The sequence below is a fragment of the Pristiophorus japonicus genome, chromosome 2, assembly GCF_044704955.1.
Source record: "Pristiophorus japonicus isolate sPriJap1 chromosome 2, sPriJap1.hap1, whole genome shotgun sequence".
NCBI classification, from domain to species: domain Eukaryota; kingdom Metazoa; phylum Chordata; class Chondrichthyes; family Pristiophoridae; genus Pristiophorus; species Pristiophorus japonicus.
In genome coordinates this window covers 278,424,421-278,441,659 of record NC_091978.1, presented here as the reverse complement: position 1 = coordinate 278,441,659, position 17,239 = coordinate 278,424,421, and the positions used below count along the sequence as shown (strand labels likewise).

At 45.0% G+C, this 17,239-nt stretch overlaps 1 protein-coding gene across 2 annotated transcripts in view; it reads left to right on the top strand.

Moving 5' to 3' along the window:
- The window catches only part of tmem131l (transmembrane 131 like), a 221,938-nt gene that overhangs the window by 183,687 nt on the left and 21,012 nt on the right, over positions 1–17,239 (top strand). For both annotated transcript variants that reach the window (XM_070871423.1, XM_070871424.1), the window contains exons 29-31: positions 2,774–2,968; positions 9,207–9,285; positions 9,377–9,507. In XM_070871423.1, the coding sequence (XP_070727524.1) occupies positions 2,774–2,968; positions 9,207–9,285; positions 9,377–9,507 (405 nt within the window). The remainder of the gene's footprint in view (positions 1–2,773; positions 2,969–9,206; positions 9,286–9,376; positions 9,508–17,239) is intronic.

Here is a 17,239-nt window from a genome sequence, read left to right as displayed (position 1 = left end):
GGAAGGTGACTTCCAAAGTTATTTTAAAAGTTAAAAGTTGATCAAGATTCTCAATTTGTTTAAAAAGTTTCTAAGTTGTTAAGTCTAAGATGTAAATCAATAATAGATTATAAAAGTTTCCCCAATTTAAAAAGTTTCTAAAAGTTGTTAAAAAGTCAAAGGTGTAAATTAATAATAGATATTTAGAAGTATTTCGATTAAGAGTCTAAAATGTAAGTTTTAAAAGTTCTCCCAAATTGTTTAATAAGTTTAAAAGTTGATTAAAAGTTTAAAAATTAATTAAAAGTTGGTTGGGAGTATAAGATGGTTTGAACGCCGCTGCCTCGGTCCCGTCAGCAGGTTCAGCGCCGGCCAGGAGTTCCTGCGGCAGGTTGAACGCCGGCCCCGGAATCCCTTCAGCTGGTTTGATGTCCCCGGAGTCCCTTTGACCGGTTCGATGTCCCCAAATCTGTCAGCACGATGAACAGCTGGTGTGTGACCACAGGGACCGGTGTGGAGTCCTTTCGGCCAGGGATGGGCTCCGCCGGTGCAGAGTCCTTTTGGCCTGGGGCCCGGTGCAGAGTTCTTTCAGCCCGGGGCGGCACGGGGTCCCTTCGGCCCGGGACAGAAGCGGGCCGGCACGGGGTCCCTTCGGCCTGGGACAGAAGCGGGCCGGCACGGGGTCCCTTCGGCCCGGGACAGAAGCGGGCTGGCACGGGCCGACCCTGGCGGACAAGGCATCAGTGACCCAGTCAATGCAGCTGTGTGCTGCAGGTTGTGATAGGCAGCCGATTTCCTCTGTAGCAGCCTGAAGGGATCTAGTGGCGATGAAAATAAGGGCTGTGGTGACTAATGAGATGCCTTGGCAAAGAATGCGACTAAAGGTGGACAAGTCCCCTGGACCTGATGGCCTGCATTCTAGGGTCTTAAAATAAGTGGCAGCAGAGATAGTGGATGCATTGGTTGTAATCTACCAACATTCCCTGGATTCTGGAAAGGTCCCAGCGGATTGGAAAACCGCAAATTTAACGCCCCTATTTTTTTTTTAAAAAAGGAGGCAGACAGAAAGCAGGAGTCTATAGACCAGTTAGCCTAACATCTGTCATTGGGAAAATGCTGGAGTCCATTATTAAGGAAGCAGTCGCCAAACATTTGGAAAAGTATAATACAAGTAGTCAAGCAGAGTCAGTATGGTTTTATGAAAGTGAAATCATGTTTGAGTTTGCTGGAGTTCTTTGAGGATGTAACTAGCATATTGTATGTATATAAGGGGGACCCAGGGATGATGTGTATTTGGATTTGCAGAAGGCCTTTGATAAGGTGCCACATAAAAGGTTACTGCACAAGATAAGAGCTCACAGGGTTGGTGGTAATATATTACCATGGATAGCAGATTAGCTAACAGAAAATAGAGAGTCGGGATAAATGGGTCACTAGTGGGATGCCACAAGGATCGGTGCTGGGGCTTCCACTATTTACAATTTATATTGACTTGGATGAAGGGGCTGAGTGTAATGTGGCCAATTTTGCTGATACAAAGATGGGTGGAAAACCAAGTTGTGAAGAGGATATAGACAGGCTAAGTGAGTGGACAATCATTTGGCAGATGGAGTGTAATGTGGGAAAATGTGAGGTTATCCACTTTGGCAGAAAAATAAAAAAGCAAATTATTATTTAAATGGGGAAAGATTACAAAATGCTGCGGTACAGAGGGATCTGGGGTTCCTTGTACATGAAACACAAAGTTAGTGTGCATGTACAGCAAGTAATTAGGAAGGCAAATGGGATGTTGGCCTTTATTGCAAGGGGGATGGAATATAAAAGTAGGGAAGTTCTGCTCCAAGTGTATAGGGCATTAGTAAGAGCACACCTGGAGTACAGCGTACAGTTTTGGTCTCCTTACTTAAGGAGGGATATACTTGCATTGGAGACAGTTCAGAGAAGGTTCACTAGGTTGATTCCTGAGATAAAGGGGTTGACTTATGAAGAAAGGTTGAGAAGGTTGGGCCTATACTCATTGGAGTTTAGAAGAATGAGAGGTGAACTTATTGAAACATATAAGATATTGAGGGGGCTAGACAAGGTAGATGCAGAGAGGATGTTTCCTGTTTGGGGGTGGGGGGGGGGGGGGTTGAGTCTAGAACTAGGGGGCATAGTTTCAGAATAAGTGGTCGCCCATTTAGGACTGAAATGAGGAGGAATTTCTTCTGAGGGTCGCAAATCTGTGGACTTCTCTGCCCCAGAGAGCTAATGGAGTCTGGGTCATTGAATATATTTAAGGCGGAGATAGACAGATTTTTGAGCAATAAGGGAATGAAGGGTTATGGGGAGCGGGCAGGGAAGTGGAGCTGAGCCCAAAATCAGACCAGCCATGATCTTATTAAATGGCGAATCAGGCTCGAGCGGCCAATGTTTCTATTATGTTATGAAATAGTTGCATTCTGATGTGTGTTCAGCTACCCTAAGTTGATGCACCTCACCTTATTGTAATGTGATTAAATCCAGTAAAGTCAATACTCTGGAGATATTTCCTGTTGCTATATCATGCTCATATTCTGTAGATTGTGACAGCACAGTTAGTCAAATCTCTTTAGCTTTAAATGTTAACTACAGTAACTCTAACTGATAGCTTGCTGCTTCCCCTCAATATGCACAGATATGCTATTGTTTCATGAGGTTAATAATTTGTCAATCATACTTTCACATAGAGCAAGCATTAAAATACTGCCAGCGTTAAATCTTCAAATGACATTATTTAAAATAAACTGAAGTATTTATGCTGGGTCTTTGTTAGGGCATTGTTGTTCAAACTGGAAGATGCTACTTGGGAAAGTGCGTTCTGGTGAGTCCAGCTCTGATTCTGGCAGTTCATCAGACAGTGTGAGAGCGAGCCGTGGCAGCTGGGGAAGCTGGAGCAGTAGTAGTTCTGAGGGAGAAAAGGATCAAAGCATCGGTACCAAATTGCACTTTGTATCCTCTGCTGGACAGAGTAAGTAAAAACTCTAAATATAGTATAAATTATAATTCAAGCAGTTATTCGGCACTGGACTTTTACCGACGGGACCTTGGTTCAAATGCATCCCAGACTAAATGCTGGAAAGTCTCCTCTGTCTATTAGCTGTAAGGGCCATTTGTGAAATGGACAGTCTCGATCCTGTTCACCATTGGCGTCCAGCCTCTAGTTTGGCACTAGTCATGTCACCTAGACAGTTCAAAGGATGATTGCTATGGGAAATGGATACACTGGTGCAGTCGGTGCTGTTGTTCTGCGATTGGGTCTAAGGCACATTGGTGGCAATTTTACCTTGACATTGGTGGGATCTTCTTTAAATATGCAGATTCGGGTCCAATGGGACTTCAAGTCCAAACTACAATTTGATTGGTAGCCTGAGCAGCAAGCTGGTGAAGCTAACAGGAAGGGGCTAGCAAAAGCCCAATCAGATATGTTTTTTAACTTGCCTTGTGGGGGCCAGTAGGAGCAGGAGTGCTTCTCCAGATCCCACAAGGAAAGTTTTGGCCTCCCCTGCTTTGGATTACACCTCCCCCGCCTCTTTAAGATCAGAAGACCTTCCCGAAACCCCCTCACCATGACTTACCCGAGTGCCATCAATTACTTGGCTGAGGGGTGAATGATACCTTGCCCTAAATGAAGCCTCCCCACCTGGCTATATCTGTCACCAGTTGCCCCATTCAGACTGCCCTGGTGGTGGTGTGGCTCGAGTCATCAAATCACACCTTGGTCTGTCTCCCTACTCCACTGGCACGTTCTCCTTTTGAGCATCTTGCCTTGTTCCATCCCCCTCACCTCTCAAATAAAAATTTCGTTCTCTACTGCTCACCCAAGTACCATAAAAATATTTTACTACTGAAATATCTTCAGTGCTTTCCTCCCTCAGCCTCTGCACTGAGTGATTTCTCATCTTCAGTGATCGCAACCTCTCTCTCAATCCATCATGCTCTCCTCTAAGTTCACTATCCTCCCTTAATCTCTCCCTCCATGTAAACTCCCCAACCCATATTCACAGCCACCCCCTCAACCTTGCCATCTCTCATGGCCTCACTACTCCCATCGTGTCAATCGCAGATAAGGCCATCTCTGATCTCTTCCTCATATCACTCTCCACCCACGCTCAACCTCCCCCAGCCCCCAACTCTACTTCCTCCTGTGTCCCACCCCTGGGGAAAAAAAACTCTCCCAACTCTCTTACAACTCTACTTGCGGAATCCTTCCTTTGGTCCTCCATTCACCGTGACATTTCTACAGCTACCGATCTGCTCAACCACACCCCCACCATTACCTTCGATGCCCTAGTCCCTATTAAAACAATTACACTCTCTATCCATTCCCCCCTGTACGGCTTTCATCTTGGCCCTTTAAGTCCAAGGGACGCAGACTTGAATGGATGTGGCAGACAACTGGTTTAGCCATTCACCGCCAGACCTGGCTGGACCATATAAAGCATCATCGGGTCCTGCTCCCGTCTGTCAAAATTTCTCACTATTCCAGAATCATTCTGGAATGCAAAGATAAACCCAGGCTTCTATTCTCCATTGCTAACCGTCATCTTAAACCCCTCTCCTCTGTCTCCTCCACCCTCACCTCCGAAAACAAGTGCGAGGAGCTCATGGACTTCTTTGTCCCTTAACATTGAGACCATCCGATCAGCTGCCTCTGCCACTTCTTTTCCTTCCCCTAGCCCACAGGGGCACACTTCTTCTAAGGTACCCCCCTGGCCTAGCCCTGAACTCGCATGTTTCTCTAGTTTCTCTCCGATCTCTCCTCATAACCGTTCTGCGCTCATCTTGTTCATGAGACCAACTTCCTGCTCCTTCAACCCTATTCCCACCAAACTGCTGACCACCCAACTTCCTTTTCTGACTCCCATGTTAGCCGACGTTAACGGTTCTCTCTCTGCAGGTACTGTCTCCCTCTCCTTCAAATCTGCCATCATCACCCCTCTCCTCAGAAAACTAGCCCTTGACCTCTCCGTCTTTGCAAACTACTACTCCATCTCCAACTTCCCTTTCTTCTCAAGTCCTTGAACGTTTGTGTCGCCTCCCAAAGCCGTGCCCATCTTCCCTGCAAATCCATGTTTGAGTCCCTCCAATCAGATTTCTGTGCCTGTCACAGTACTGAAATGGCCCTTATCAAAGTTACAAATGACATCCTTTGTGACTGACAAAGGCAAACTATCCCTCCTCCTCCTTCTTGACTTGTCTGCAGCCTTTGACACGGTTGACCACTCCATCCTTTTCCAGCGCCTCTCCACTGTCGTCCAGCTGGGTGGGATTGCACTCGCCTGGTTCCATTCTTATCTATCTAAACGTAGCCAGAGAATCACCTGCAAATGGCTTCTCTTCCCGCTCAGGCATCGTTACCTCTGGTGTCCCCAATCTACATGCTGAGCCTTGGCGACATCGTCCGAAAACACAGCGTCAGTTTCCACATGTACACTGACGACACCCAGCTCTACCTCACCACTTCTCTCGACCCCTCCACGGTCTCTAAATTGTCAGACTGCTTGTCCAACATCCAGTTCTGGATGAGCAGAAATTTACTCCAATTAAATATTGGGAAGACCAAAACCATTGTTTTCGGTCCCTGCCACAAACTCTGTTCTCTCGACACTGACTCCATCCCTCTCCCCAACATCTGACCGAGGCTGAACCACACTGTTCACAACCTTGGTGTCATATTTGACCCTAAAATGGTCTTCCGCCTGCATATCCCCGGCATAACTCAGACCGCCCATTTCCACCTCCGTAACATCGCCCGTCTCCGCCCTTGCCTCAGCTCATCTGCTGCTGAAAACCTCATCCATGCCTTTGTTACCTGTAGACTTAACTATTCCAATGCACTCCTGGCTCATTTCCCACATTCTACAGTACGTAAACTTGAGGTCATCCAAAACTCGGCTGCCCATGTCCTAACTTGCGCTAGGTCCCACTCACCCATCATTTCTGTGCTGGCTGACCAACATTGGCTCCCGGTTAAGCAGCACCTCAATTTCAAAACTTTCATCCTTGTTTTCAGTTCCCTCCATGGTCTTGCCCCTCCCTATTCTGTAATTTCCTCCAGCCCCACAATCCCCTGAGATATCTGCGCTTCTCTAATGCTACCCTCTTGAGTATCCCTGATTATAATCGCTCAACCATTGGTGGCCGTGCCTTCAGCTGCCAAGGCCCTAAGCTCTGGAATTCCCTCCCTAAACCTCTCCACATCGCTACCCCTCTCAAGATGCTCTCTGACCAAGCTTTTGGTCACCTGCCCTAATTTCTTGTGAAGCGTCTTGGGATGTTTTACTACGTTAAAGCCACTCTATAAATACAAGTTATAAATAATACTAGTTGTTGTTGCTGCTGCTTTAGTCCTGGCAGGTGGCTTTCCTGACATCCAAAATTATGCCCCTGCCAATGGCCAGCTGATTGAGGAAAAAAAAAGACCTGTATTTATATAGTGCCTTTCAAGACGACCGGACTTCCCAAAGCACTTTACAACCAATGAAGTACTTTTGAAGTGTAGTCACTGTTCTAATGTAGGAAACCCGGAAGCCAATTTGCGCACAGCAAGCTCCCACAACCAGCAATGTCATAATGACTAAATAATCTGTTTTTGTTTTTTTGGTTGAGGATAAATATTGGCCAGGAGACCAGAGATCAGTCCCCTGCTCTTCGAAATAGTGCCATGGGATCTTTTATGCTCACCTGAGAGAGCAGACGGGTCCTTGGTTTAACGTCTCACCTAAAAGAGGGCATCTCTGACAGTGTAACAGTCCCTCAGTACTGCACGGGAGTCTTGACATTGATTTTGTGCTCAAGTCTTTGGAATGGGACTTGAATCCACAACCTTCTGGCTCAGGCGAGAGTGCTACCCACTGAGCCACAGCTGACACTATGATTCGGGGACTGGGGGGGGGGGGTAGGCGGAGGCGGGATGCACATGAGGCCCGCGTGTTAAAATCTGCAGCTCAACATAAGGTCTTTATTTTTGCCATAAGCTCTGCTGTCTTGTCACTGCCTCAATCCCCCTCCTTAGACACTGTCTAAAGTTGAAGTAGAACATGTGAAACCTCGGTGCCCTGTTTGACCCTTACACTCAGTTTGAGTTTTAAACCTCGCATCCTATCCAAAATGCTTACTTCCAACACCACAATATTGCCCTGATTCTGCCTTTAGTCACCTGGAGATTCAACTGCTCTAATTTCCTATGTTCTGGCCTCCCATGCTCCAAAAACTCCAAATTGCACAAAATTCTGTTCATGTCCTGTCTTAAGTCCCACTGGCCTGTAATCTTTGTCCTCTTTGAGCTACATTGGCCTTGGGTCCTCCAACATATTGAGACAGAATTTGCGATGAGTATATCGGTGTACTCCTGAGTATGCCGTCATACCGCCTTTGAAATAGACAGCAAGTTCGAGATTTCCGCATGCACTAAAGCCCGACTTTGTGATCTGTCAAGTTCCGACTTGACGGATCATCCGCTATGACATTGAAATCCTAATTGCTGCAGCAGAGTTGGAATACTTGCCCAGCAATTGTGTGCGAAAATTTTACGGCTGATGCAAACGGGCAGAGGGCCTGTTTGCACAGTTGGAAGGGGTACCTCCTGACAAATCCAAGTATATATTTAATTTTAACAGCTTAAGCTACCTGCCAGTCTTTCAAGCTTACCGTCAGCTGGATGGTGTTCTGAGATTCTGAAGCCGGAAATGGAAGCATTTACATACGACCAACAGGATTATTAGTTATATTTATTGCCCTTTAAAAGTAAAGAACTGTCTTTCAATATAGTTTTGAAGAAAGCATTATTCTTGGGTTCTAAAATGGTTTGCTGGGAGGAAAAAAATGAAAATGTAGATGACTTGCAAAATAACAATAAACTCTGCACATACCCAGACCCCAAAATCACGCATTTAAATATATTTTTGAAATACTGAAGTTTAAATGGAAAATAGCCCTACGATCTCTAATAGTATTAATGAGACTTTGTGTTTGCTGATTGGAGGACAAGCCTACTTAATCCCAGGTACGCTTACGCACACGGTCCACTCCTGGGATCCGTGGCCCACTGCGCTGCCCTCTACTTCACAACTTCTCGGAGGAGGGTTCCCAGTGGGCAAATGCGTATTCGGTTCAGATGCCAGCGGCGTAATCCTTAGTTACACCGTCGACCGTAAAATCCAGGCCAATAACTTTAAAATCCTTGAATGCGAAATTGCGAACTGTCCCAATTGGGGGCGGTAAAGGCTGCGAGGCGAGTGCTTACTGCCCCCAAGGAAGTGGTACGCAAAATTTCGCTCCACTTCCCCTTCCATTAGGGAGAAGGGGCCACCACTAGACTACCAGGGAACCGGGTGCTGTGGCAGCAGCACGAACCCCGCGATGTGAAAATGAGAAGGCCGCGACTGATAAGTCGGCCATTTTTTTTAAGTTTCAGCGCCGCACATCCCCTTTAATTTTCGCCCCATGAGCGGCCTGCAGCCTGGTATGCGCCCCGCAAAGCTGCCATGGGTATTGTCCACGGAAGCCTCACTGGCTCCTACTGAATTTTCACTCCGGGCGAAAACTGGTCGCTGTGCACGGTGATGACATTCTCATCGCCGACGCAACAGCCCAGGGAGCTACTGCTTAGCGCTGCTGATAAAGTCCCACGGAATTTCGCGGGAGTCGGTAACGGCGTCGAGCCCGGGTAAAAGGTCGTTTGCGTCCCATTAACGGGAGGCGCAAACGGCCCGGATTTCTCCCTCCCCCCCCCCCCCCCCTTGTCTTTAAATCTTTCTATGGCTTTGCTCTACCTAACTTTGCAATTTCCCCAGCCCTATATCGTGTCTCAAACACTCCATTCCTCTGACTCCAGTACCCCGCCCCCCCCCATCTCACCATTGGTGGCAATGCCTTCATCCTCCTGAGTCCTACTTCTGGAATTCCCTTCCTAAATCTTTTCACATCTTCATCTCTCTCCACCTTTCTAAATCTTCTCGCAACCCAGCTCTCTGTTGATCTTTCAGGTACCCCACCAAAACTCTCCTTTCCTAGTTCAGTGTCCCTTTCCTTACACTTGTTTAAAGGTGCCTTATAAATACAGTTGTTCAGCTCTATTATTTGCATATGTGATGCAAAATTATAATATAACTGCTAACATTTGGAAATTAATACAGTTGATGATTTAAGTCAAAGAATAGTGCACCGACATAAACGGTGTTTAAATTTTTAAATATTTACTTTAGGGGAGAGGATTTTCCAGCAGGCTTCTCCAATTTATGGTCAGCCTTTACAAGAAGATGATCCGAGTTCAAGGAGTAGAAGGTAACTATAAATATCACTTGTTTGTATTTTTTTTTAAATCACACTATAAAATACAGCTGTGAATTTATCTATCCTTTCTATCTTGTAAAAGGCTTGCTCATTTCAGCCAATCATCTGGTAATGATGTACATTTAAGAAGAGATACGCAGCCCACACATCTCTCAGATAAAAGCCGCTGCCCGACCTTCGCTGCAGTAGCTGCGGGTTTAAAGAAAAGTCCAGGTAAAAAGCATGTTGGGATGTAATCAACAATTTAAAATGGCATTCTGTTAGTAAAATGCTTCTAGTCTTGTGATTTCATAAATTGAGGTTTAAAAATAAACCGCATTTGATGGAAACTGAAGTTTAACTTTAGTGACATTTCAAGATTGCTGCTATTGTGCTGAACTTGCATTATGTTGTACCAGAGCCATCAATTAGTGTTTTAGCAAGTACTGAAAAAATTTGGTCATTAGATTGAATGTGAGAGAATTGATTCTATAGGGAAATGCCATCTCTTTAATCAGATGCATACATTCCTGTGCAAGGTCGACCAATAAATAATGGGGTTGATTTTAACCTGCGGAAATGGATGTTAACAAGGTAGTATCAGCCTCAAAATGGGGTCGGTAGACTTGCCGCCCTGTTAACCCTGGCGATCGCTCTGCTGCAACTTTCATGGGCCTACCCCTGTTCGAGCGAAGCACCCTGCTGTCTCAGGAGGTAGGCTCTTTTCACTATGTAATTGGGATCCTATGACTTGCATAGGATCCTGATTGCCATTTTAGGAGAGAAATGGTTGAACAGAGCATGCTCCGTCCGGTTAGAGTCTGGAAAGTTGTTTCAAATTATTTTTATGGGTCCAGCAGTGCTCCTCTGAGCCCCGCAAAAATATTGTGCGCTGCTGCCGTCCTGGGCTTGGCTCCCTCAGTCTCCCCAGGACAGATCTGCTGGTGCAGTCAGTATCCCAGCCAGCAGATATTCTTATGGCCAAAAACAGGAGAGCTGCTGCAGGACACCCCTTCAGTGTCCGCAGCTTGCCGATCAGATTCCGATGAGTCCGGCCTCAAAATCAGAGGGCCATTTTGCCGCTGAAACGGGCAGTCAGCCAGAGCGCTCCACTGGTCGGCTACTTAAAAAATCAATCTACCTCAATAAATTTTCTAGATATTTGCAGTTCCAACCAATGCTGTATCAGACATCCATTTGTATCTCAGGACTTGTAAGTAACTAAATTACAGGATTTAAAATCTTGGCTTGCAGGCCGAATCAACTGCTTGTTATCTTAGTCTTCATCTCTGATTCTTCCCCCTCCAAAAAAGGCTGCATACCATTGTTGTGATGTAGCATGAGATTGAAATGTCATCATAGTCTGTCTTTTGAATCGACAAGATTTCACGATGAGCATGTGGGATTATACCATGATTGAAAGGTTTGGGGTGCAGTGGACACTTGTCTCGCAAGACTATTAAAGAAACTTCCTTCTCTAAAATCGTTCTTGCTTTCCTTGGAAGGACTATAACCATTCCACATGGGATGCTCTTCAGTTACAAATGATTTTTCTTTACAACTTCAGTTAACACTTGCGTTTTCAGTTATTTTTCACGTTTTCACTTTGTTTTACAGTATTTTTAAATAAGCTAAGCAATCCTGTGAGTCGGTATATAATTGAGTTTTTGTTGTTTTTTGTTGTCTATTAGATAGCTATAATCAGAAAAACCTAATTAGTGATGAATAGATATACCTGTCCATGGAGTAATAATTAGCAAGCTCGCTCGATATCGGAATTGCCCCTTTTGATTGGAAAAATGCAAATATAGCGACATTATTTAAGAAAGGTGAAAGAGAAACCAGGAAATTATAGACCTGTTAGTTTAAGATCTGTCATGGGGAAATTATTGGAATCTATAACTATGAACAGTGTCTGAGTTGTTGGAGGAATTTGAGCTGTTTAGAGAGAGCCAGCATGGATTTATGAAGGGTAGGTCATGTCTGACAAACCTAATTGGAATTTTTGAGGAAGTAACAAAGTAGTAGACAGGAGGATGTGTCTGGATGTAGTTTATATGGATTTCCAGAAGGCATTTGATAAGGTTCCACATAAGAGACTGTTGGCTAAAATTAAAGCTCATGTAATTGAAGGCAAATTATTGTCCTGGTTAGAAAATTGGTTAGAGGGCAGAAGACCGAGTCGGGATAATGGTATGTATTCAAATTGAAAGGAAGTGACTAGTGGTGTCCCAGAAGGATCTGTGCTGGGGCCTCAAATATTCACTATATTAATGACTTGGATAACACATACAGCCATATTATCCAAGTTTGCTGATGACCCAAAGATAGGTGGTGCAGAAACATAGAAAATAGGTACAGGAGTAGGCCATTTGGCTCTTCGAGCCTGCACCACCATTCAATAAGATCATGGCTGATCATTCACCTCAGTACCCCTTTCCTGCTTTCTCTCCATACTTTTTGATCCCTTTAGCTGTAAGGGCCATATCTAACTCCCCCTTGAATATATCCAATGAACTGGCATCAGCAACTCTCTGCGGTAGAGAATTCCACAGGTTAACAACTCTGAGTGAAGAAGTTTCTCCTCATCTCAGTCCTAATTGGCTTACCCTTTATCCTTCGACTATGTCCCCTGGTTCTGGACTTCCCCAACATCGGAACATTCTTCCTGCATCTAACCGGTCCAACCCCGTCAGAATTTTATGTTTCTATGAGATCCCCTCTCATCCTTCTAAATGCCAGTGAAAATAGGCCCAGTCGATCCAGTCTCTCCTTATATGTGAGTCCTGCCATCCTGGGAATCAGTCTGGTGAACCTTCGCTGCACCCCCTCAATAGCAAGAACGTCCTTCCTCAGATTAGGAGACCGAAACTGAACACAATATTCCAGGTGAGGCCTCACTGAGGCCCTGTACAACTGCAGTAAGACCTCCCTGCTCCTATACTCAAAACCCCACGCTATGAAGGCCAACATACTTTTGCCGCCTTCACCGCCTGCTGTACCTGCATGCCAACTTTCAATGACTGATGTACCATGACACCCAGGTCTCGCTGCACCTCCCCTTTTCCTAATCTGCCACCATTCAAATAATATTCTGCCTTCGTGTTTTTGCCACCAAAGTGGGTAACCTCACATTTATCCACATTCTACTGCATCTGCCACACGTTTGCCCACTCACCTGACCTGTCCAAGTCACCCTGCAGCCTTTTAGCATCCTCCTCACAGCTCACACTGCCACCCAGCTTAGTGTCATCTGCAAACTTGGAGATATTACTCAATTCTCTCATCTAAATCATTAATGTATATTGTAAATAGCTGGGGTCCCAGCACTGAGCCCTGCGGTACCCCACTAGTCACTGCCTGCCATTCTGAAAAGGACCCATTTATCCCAACTCTCTGCTTCCTGTCTGCCAATCAGTTCTCTATCCACGTCAGTACATTACCCCCAATACTATGTGCTTTAATTTTGCACACCAATCTCCTGTGTGGGACCTTGTCAGAAGTCTTTTGAAAGTCCAAATACACCACATCTACTGGTTCTCCCTTATCCACTCTACCAGTTACATCCTCAAAATATTTTAGAAGATTTGTCATTCATAAATCCATGCTGACTTGGGCCGATCCCATCGCTTTCCAAATGTGCTGCTATTTCATCTTTAATAATTGATTCCAACATTTTCCCCACTACTGATGTCAGGCTAACCAGTCTATAATTACCCGTTTTCTCTCTCCTTCTCCCTCCTTTTTTAAAAAGTGATGTTTCATTAGCTACCCTCCAGTCCATAGGAACCGATCCAGAGTCGATAGACTGTTGGAAAATGATCACCAATGCATCCACTATTTCTAGGGCCACTTCCTTAAGTACTCTGGGATGCAGACTATCAGGCCCTGGGGATTTATCAGCCTTCAATCCCATCAATTTCCCTAACACCATTTCCCGCCTAATAAGGATTTCCTTCACTTCCTCCTTCTCACTAGACCCTCGGTCCCCTAGTATTTCCGGAAGGTTATTTATGTCTTCCTTTGTGAAGACAGAACCAAAGTACTTGTTTAACTGGTCTGCCATTTCTTTGTTCCCCATTATAAATTCACCTGAATCTGACTGCAAGGGATCTACGTTTGTTTTCACTAATCTTTTTCTCTTCACATATCTATAGAAGCTTTTGCAGTCAGTTTTTATGTTCCCAGCAAGCTTCCTCTCATACTCTATTTTCCCTCTCCTAATTAAACCCTTTGTCCTCGACTGCTGTATTGCAAAATTCTCCCAGTCCTCAGGTTTGCTGCTTTTTCTGGCCAATTTATATGCCTCTTCCTTGGATTTAACACTATCCTTAATTTCCCTTGTAAGCCACAGTTGAGCCACCTTCCCTGTTTTATTTTTACTCCAGACAGGGATGTACAATTGTTGAAGTTCATCCATGTGATCTTTAAATGTTTGCCATTGCCTATCCACCGTCAACCCTTTTAGTATCACTCGCCAGTCTGTTCTATCCAATTCATGTCTCATACCATCAAAGTTACCTTTCCTTAAGTTCAGGACCCTAGTTTCTGAATTAACTGTGTCACTCTCCATCTTAATAAAGAATTCTACCATATTATAGTCACTCTTCCCCAAGGGGCCTCGCATAACAAAATTGCTAATTAGTCCTTTTTCATTACACATCACCCAGTCTAGGATGGCCAGCACTCTAGTTAGTTCCTTGACATATTGGTCTGGAAAACCATCCCTAATACACTCCAGGAAATCCTCCTCCACCGCATTGCTACCAATTTGGTTAGCCCAATCAATATGTAGATTAAATTTGCCCATGATAACTGCTGTACCTTTATTGCACGCATCCCTAATTTCTTGTTTGATGCTGTCCCCAATCTCTCTACTACTGTTTGGTGGTCTGTACACAACTCCCACTAGCATTTTCTGCCCTTTGGTATTCTGTAGCTCCACCCATACCGATTCCACATCATCCAAGCTAATTTCCTTCCATACTATTGCATTAATTTCCTCTTTAACCAGCAACGCCACCCCACCTCCTTTTCCTTTCTGTCTATCCTTCCTAAATGTTGAACACCCCTGGATGTTGAGATCCCAGCCTTGGTCACCCTGGAGCCATGTCTCCGTGATGCCAGTTACACCATATCCATTAACTGCTATCTGCGCAGTTAATTCGTCCACCTAATTTCGAATACTCCTCTCATCGAGGCACAAAGCCTTCAGGCTTGTCCTTTTAACACACTTTGCCCCTTTAGAATGTTGCTGTAATTTGGCCCTTTTTGATTTTTGGCTTGGGTTTCTCTGCCCTCCACTTTTACTTTTCTTCTTTCTATCTTTTGCTTCTGCCCCCATTCTACTTCCCTCTGTCTCCCTGCATAGAAACATAGAAACATAGAAAATAGGTGCAGGAGCAGGCCATTCAGCCCTTCTAGCCTGCACCGCCATTCAACGAGTTCATGGCTGAACATGAAACTTCAGTACCCACTTCCTGCTTTCACGCCATACCCCTTGATCCCCCGAGTAGTAAGAACTTCATCTAACTCCCTTTTGAATATATTTAGTGAATTGGCCTCAACTACTTCCTGTGGTAGAGAATTCCACAGGTTCACCACTCTCTGGGTGAAGAAGTTTCTCCTTATCTCGGTCCTAAATGGCTTACCCCTTATCCTTAGACTGTGACCCCTGGTTCTGGACTTCCCCAACATTGGGAACATTCTTCCTGCATCCAACCTGTCCAAACCCGTCAGAATTTTAAACGTTTCTATGAGGTCCCCTCTCACTCTTCTGAACTCCAGTGAATACAAGCCCAGTTGATCCAGTCTTTCTTGATAGGTCAGTCCCACCATCCCGGGAATCAGTCTGGTGAATCTTCGCTGCACTCCCTCAATAGCAAGTATGTCCTTCCTCAAGTTAGGAGACCAAAACTGTACACAATACTCCAGGTGTGGCCTCACCAATGCCCTGTACAACTGTAGCAACACCTCCCTGCCCCTGTACTCAAATCCCCTCGCTATGAAGGCCAACATGCCATTTGCTTTCTTAACCGCCTGCTGTACCTGCATGCCAACCTTCAATGACTGATGTACCATGACACCCAGGTCTCGTTGCACCTTCCCTTTTCCTAATCTGTCACCATTCAGATAATAGTCTGTCTCTCTGTTTTTACCACCAAAGTGGATAACCTCACATTTATCCACATTATACTTCATCTGCCACGCATTTGCCCACTCACCTAACCTATCCAAGTCACTCTGTAGCCTCATAGCATCCTCCTCGCAGCTCACACTGCCACCCAACTTAGTGTCATCCGCAAATTTGGAGATACTACATTTAATCCCCTCGTCTAAATCATTAATGTACAATGTAAACAGCTGGGGCCCCAGCACAGAACCCTGCGGTACCCCACTAGTCACTGCCTGCCATTCCGAAAAGTACCCATTTACTCCTACTCTTTGCTTCCTGTCTGACAACCAGTTCTCAATCCACGTCAGCACACTACCCCCAATCCCATGTGCTTTAACTTTGCACATTAATCTCCTGTGTGGGACCTTGTCGAAAGCCTTCTGAAAGTCCAAATATACCACATTAACTGGTACTCCTTTGTCCACTTTATTGGAAACATCCTCAAAAAATTCCAGGAGATTTGTCAAGCATGATCTCCCTTTCACAAATCCATGCTGACTTGGACCTATCATGTCACCATTTTCCAAATGCGCTGCTATGACATCCTTAATAATTGATTCCATCATTTTACCCACTACTGAGGTCAGGCTGACCGGTCTATAATTCCCTGCTTTCTCTCTCCCTCCTTTTTTAAAAAGTGGGGTTACATTGGCTACCCTCCACTCGATAGGAACTGATCCAGAGTCAATGGAATGTTGGAAAATGACTGTCAATGCATCCGCTATTTCCAAGGCCACCTCCTTAAGTACTCTGGGATGCAGTCCATCAGGCCCTGGGGATTTATCGGCCTTCAATCCCATCAATTTCCCCAACACAATTTCCCGACTAATAAAGATTTCCCTCAGTTCCTCCTCCTTACTAGACCCTCTGACCACTTTTATATCCGGAAGGTTGTTTGTGTCCTCCTTAGTGAATACTGAACCAAAGTACTTGTTCAATTGGTCTGCCATTTCTTTGTTCCCCGTTATGACTTCCCCTGATTCTGACTGCAGGGGACCTACGTTTGTCTTTACTAACCTTTTTCTCTTTACATACCTATAGAAACTTTTGCAATCCGCCTTAATGTTCCCTGCAAGCTTCTTCTCATACTCCATTTTCCCTGCCCTAATCAAACCCTTTGTCCTCCTCTGCTGAGTTCTAAATTTCTCCCAGTCCCCAGGTTCGCTGCTATTTCTGGCCAATTTGTATGCCATTTCCTTGGCTTTAATACTATCCCTGATTTCCCTAGATAGCCACGGTTGAGCCACCTTCCCTTTTTTATTTTTACGCCAGACAGGAATGTACAATTGTTGTAATTCATCCATGCGTTCTCTAAATGTCTGCCATTGCCCATCCACAGTCAACCCCTTAAGTATCATTAGCCAATCTATCTTAGCCAATTCATGCCTCATACCTTCAAAGTTACCCTTCTTTAAGTTCTGGACCATGGTCTCTGAATTAACTGTTTCATTCTCCATCCTAATGCAGAATTCCACCATATTATGGTCACTCTTCCCCAAGGGGCCTCGCACAATGAGATTGCTAATTAATCCTCTCTCATTACACAACACCCAGTCTAAGATGGCCTTCCCCCTAGTTGGTTCCTCGACATATTGGTCTAGAAAACCATCCCTTATGCATTCCAGGAAATCTTCCTCCACCGTATTGCTTCCAGTTTGGCTAGCCCAATCTATGTGCATATTAAAGTCACCCATTATAACTGCTGCACCTTTATTGCATGCACTCCTAATTTCCTGTTTGATGCCCTCCCCAACATCACTACTACTGTTTGGAGGTCTGTACACAACTCCC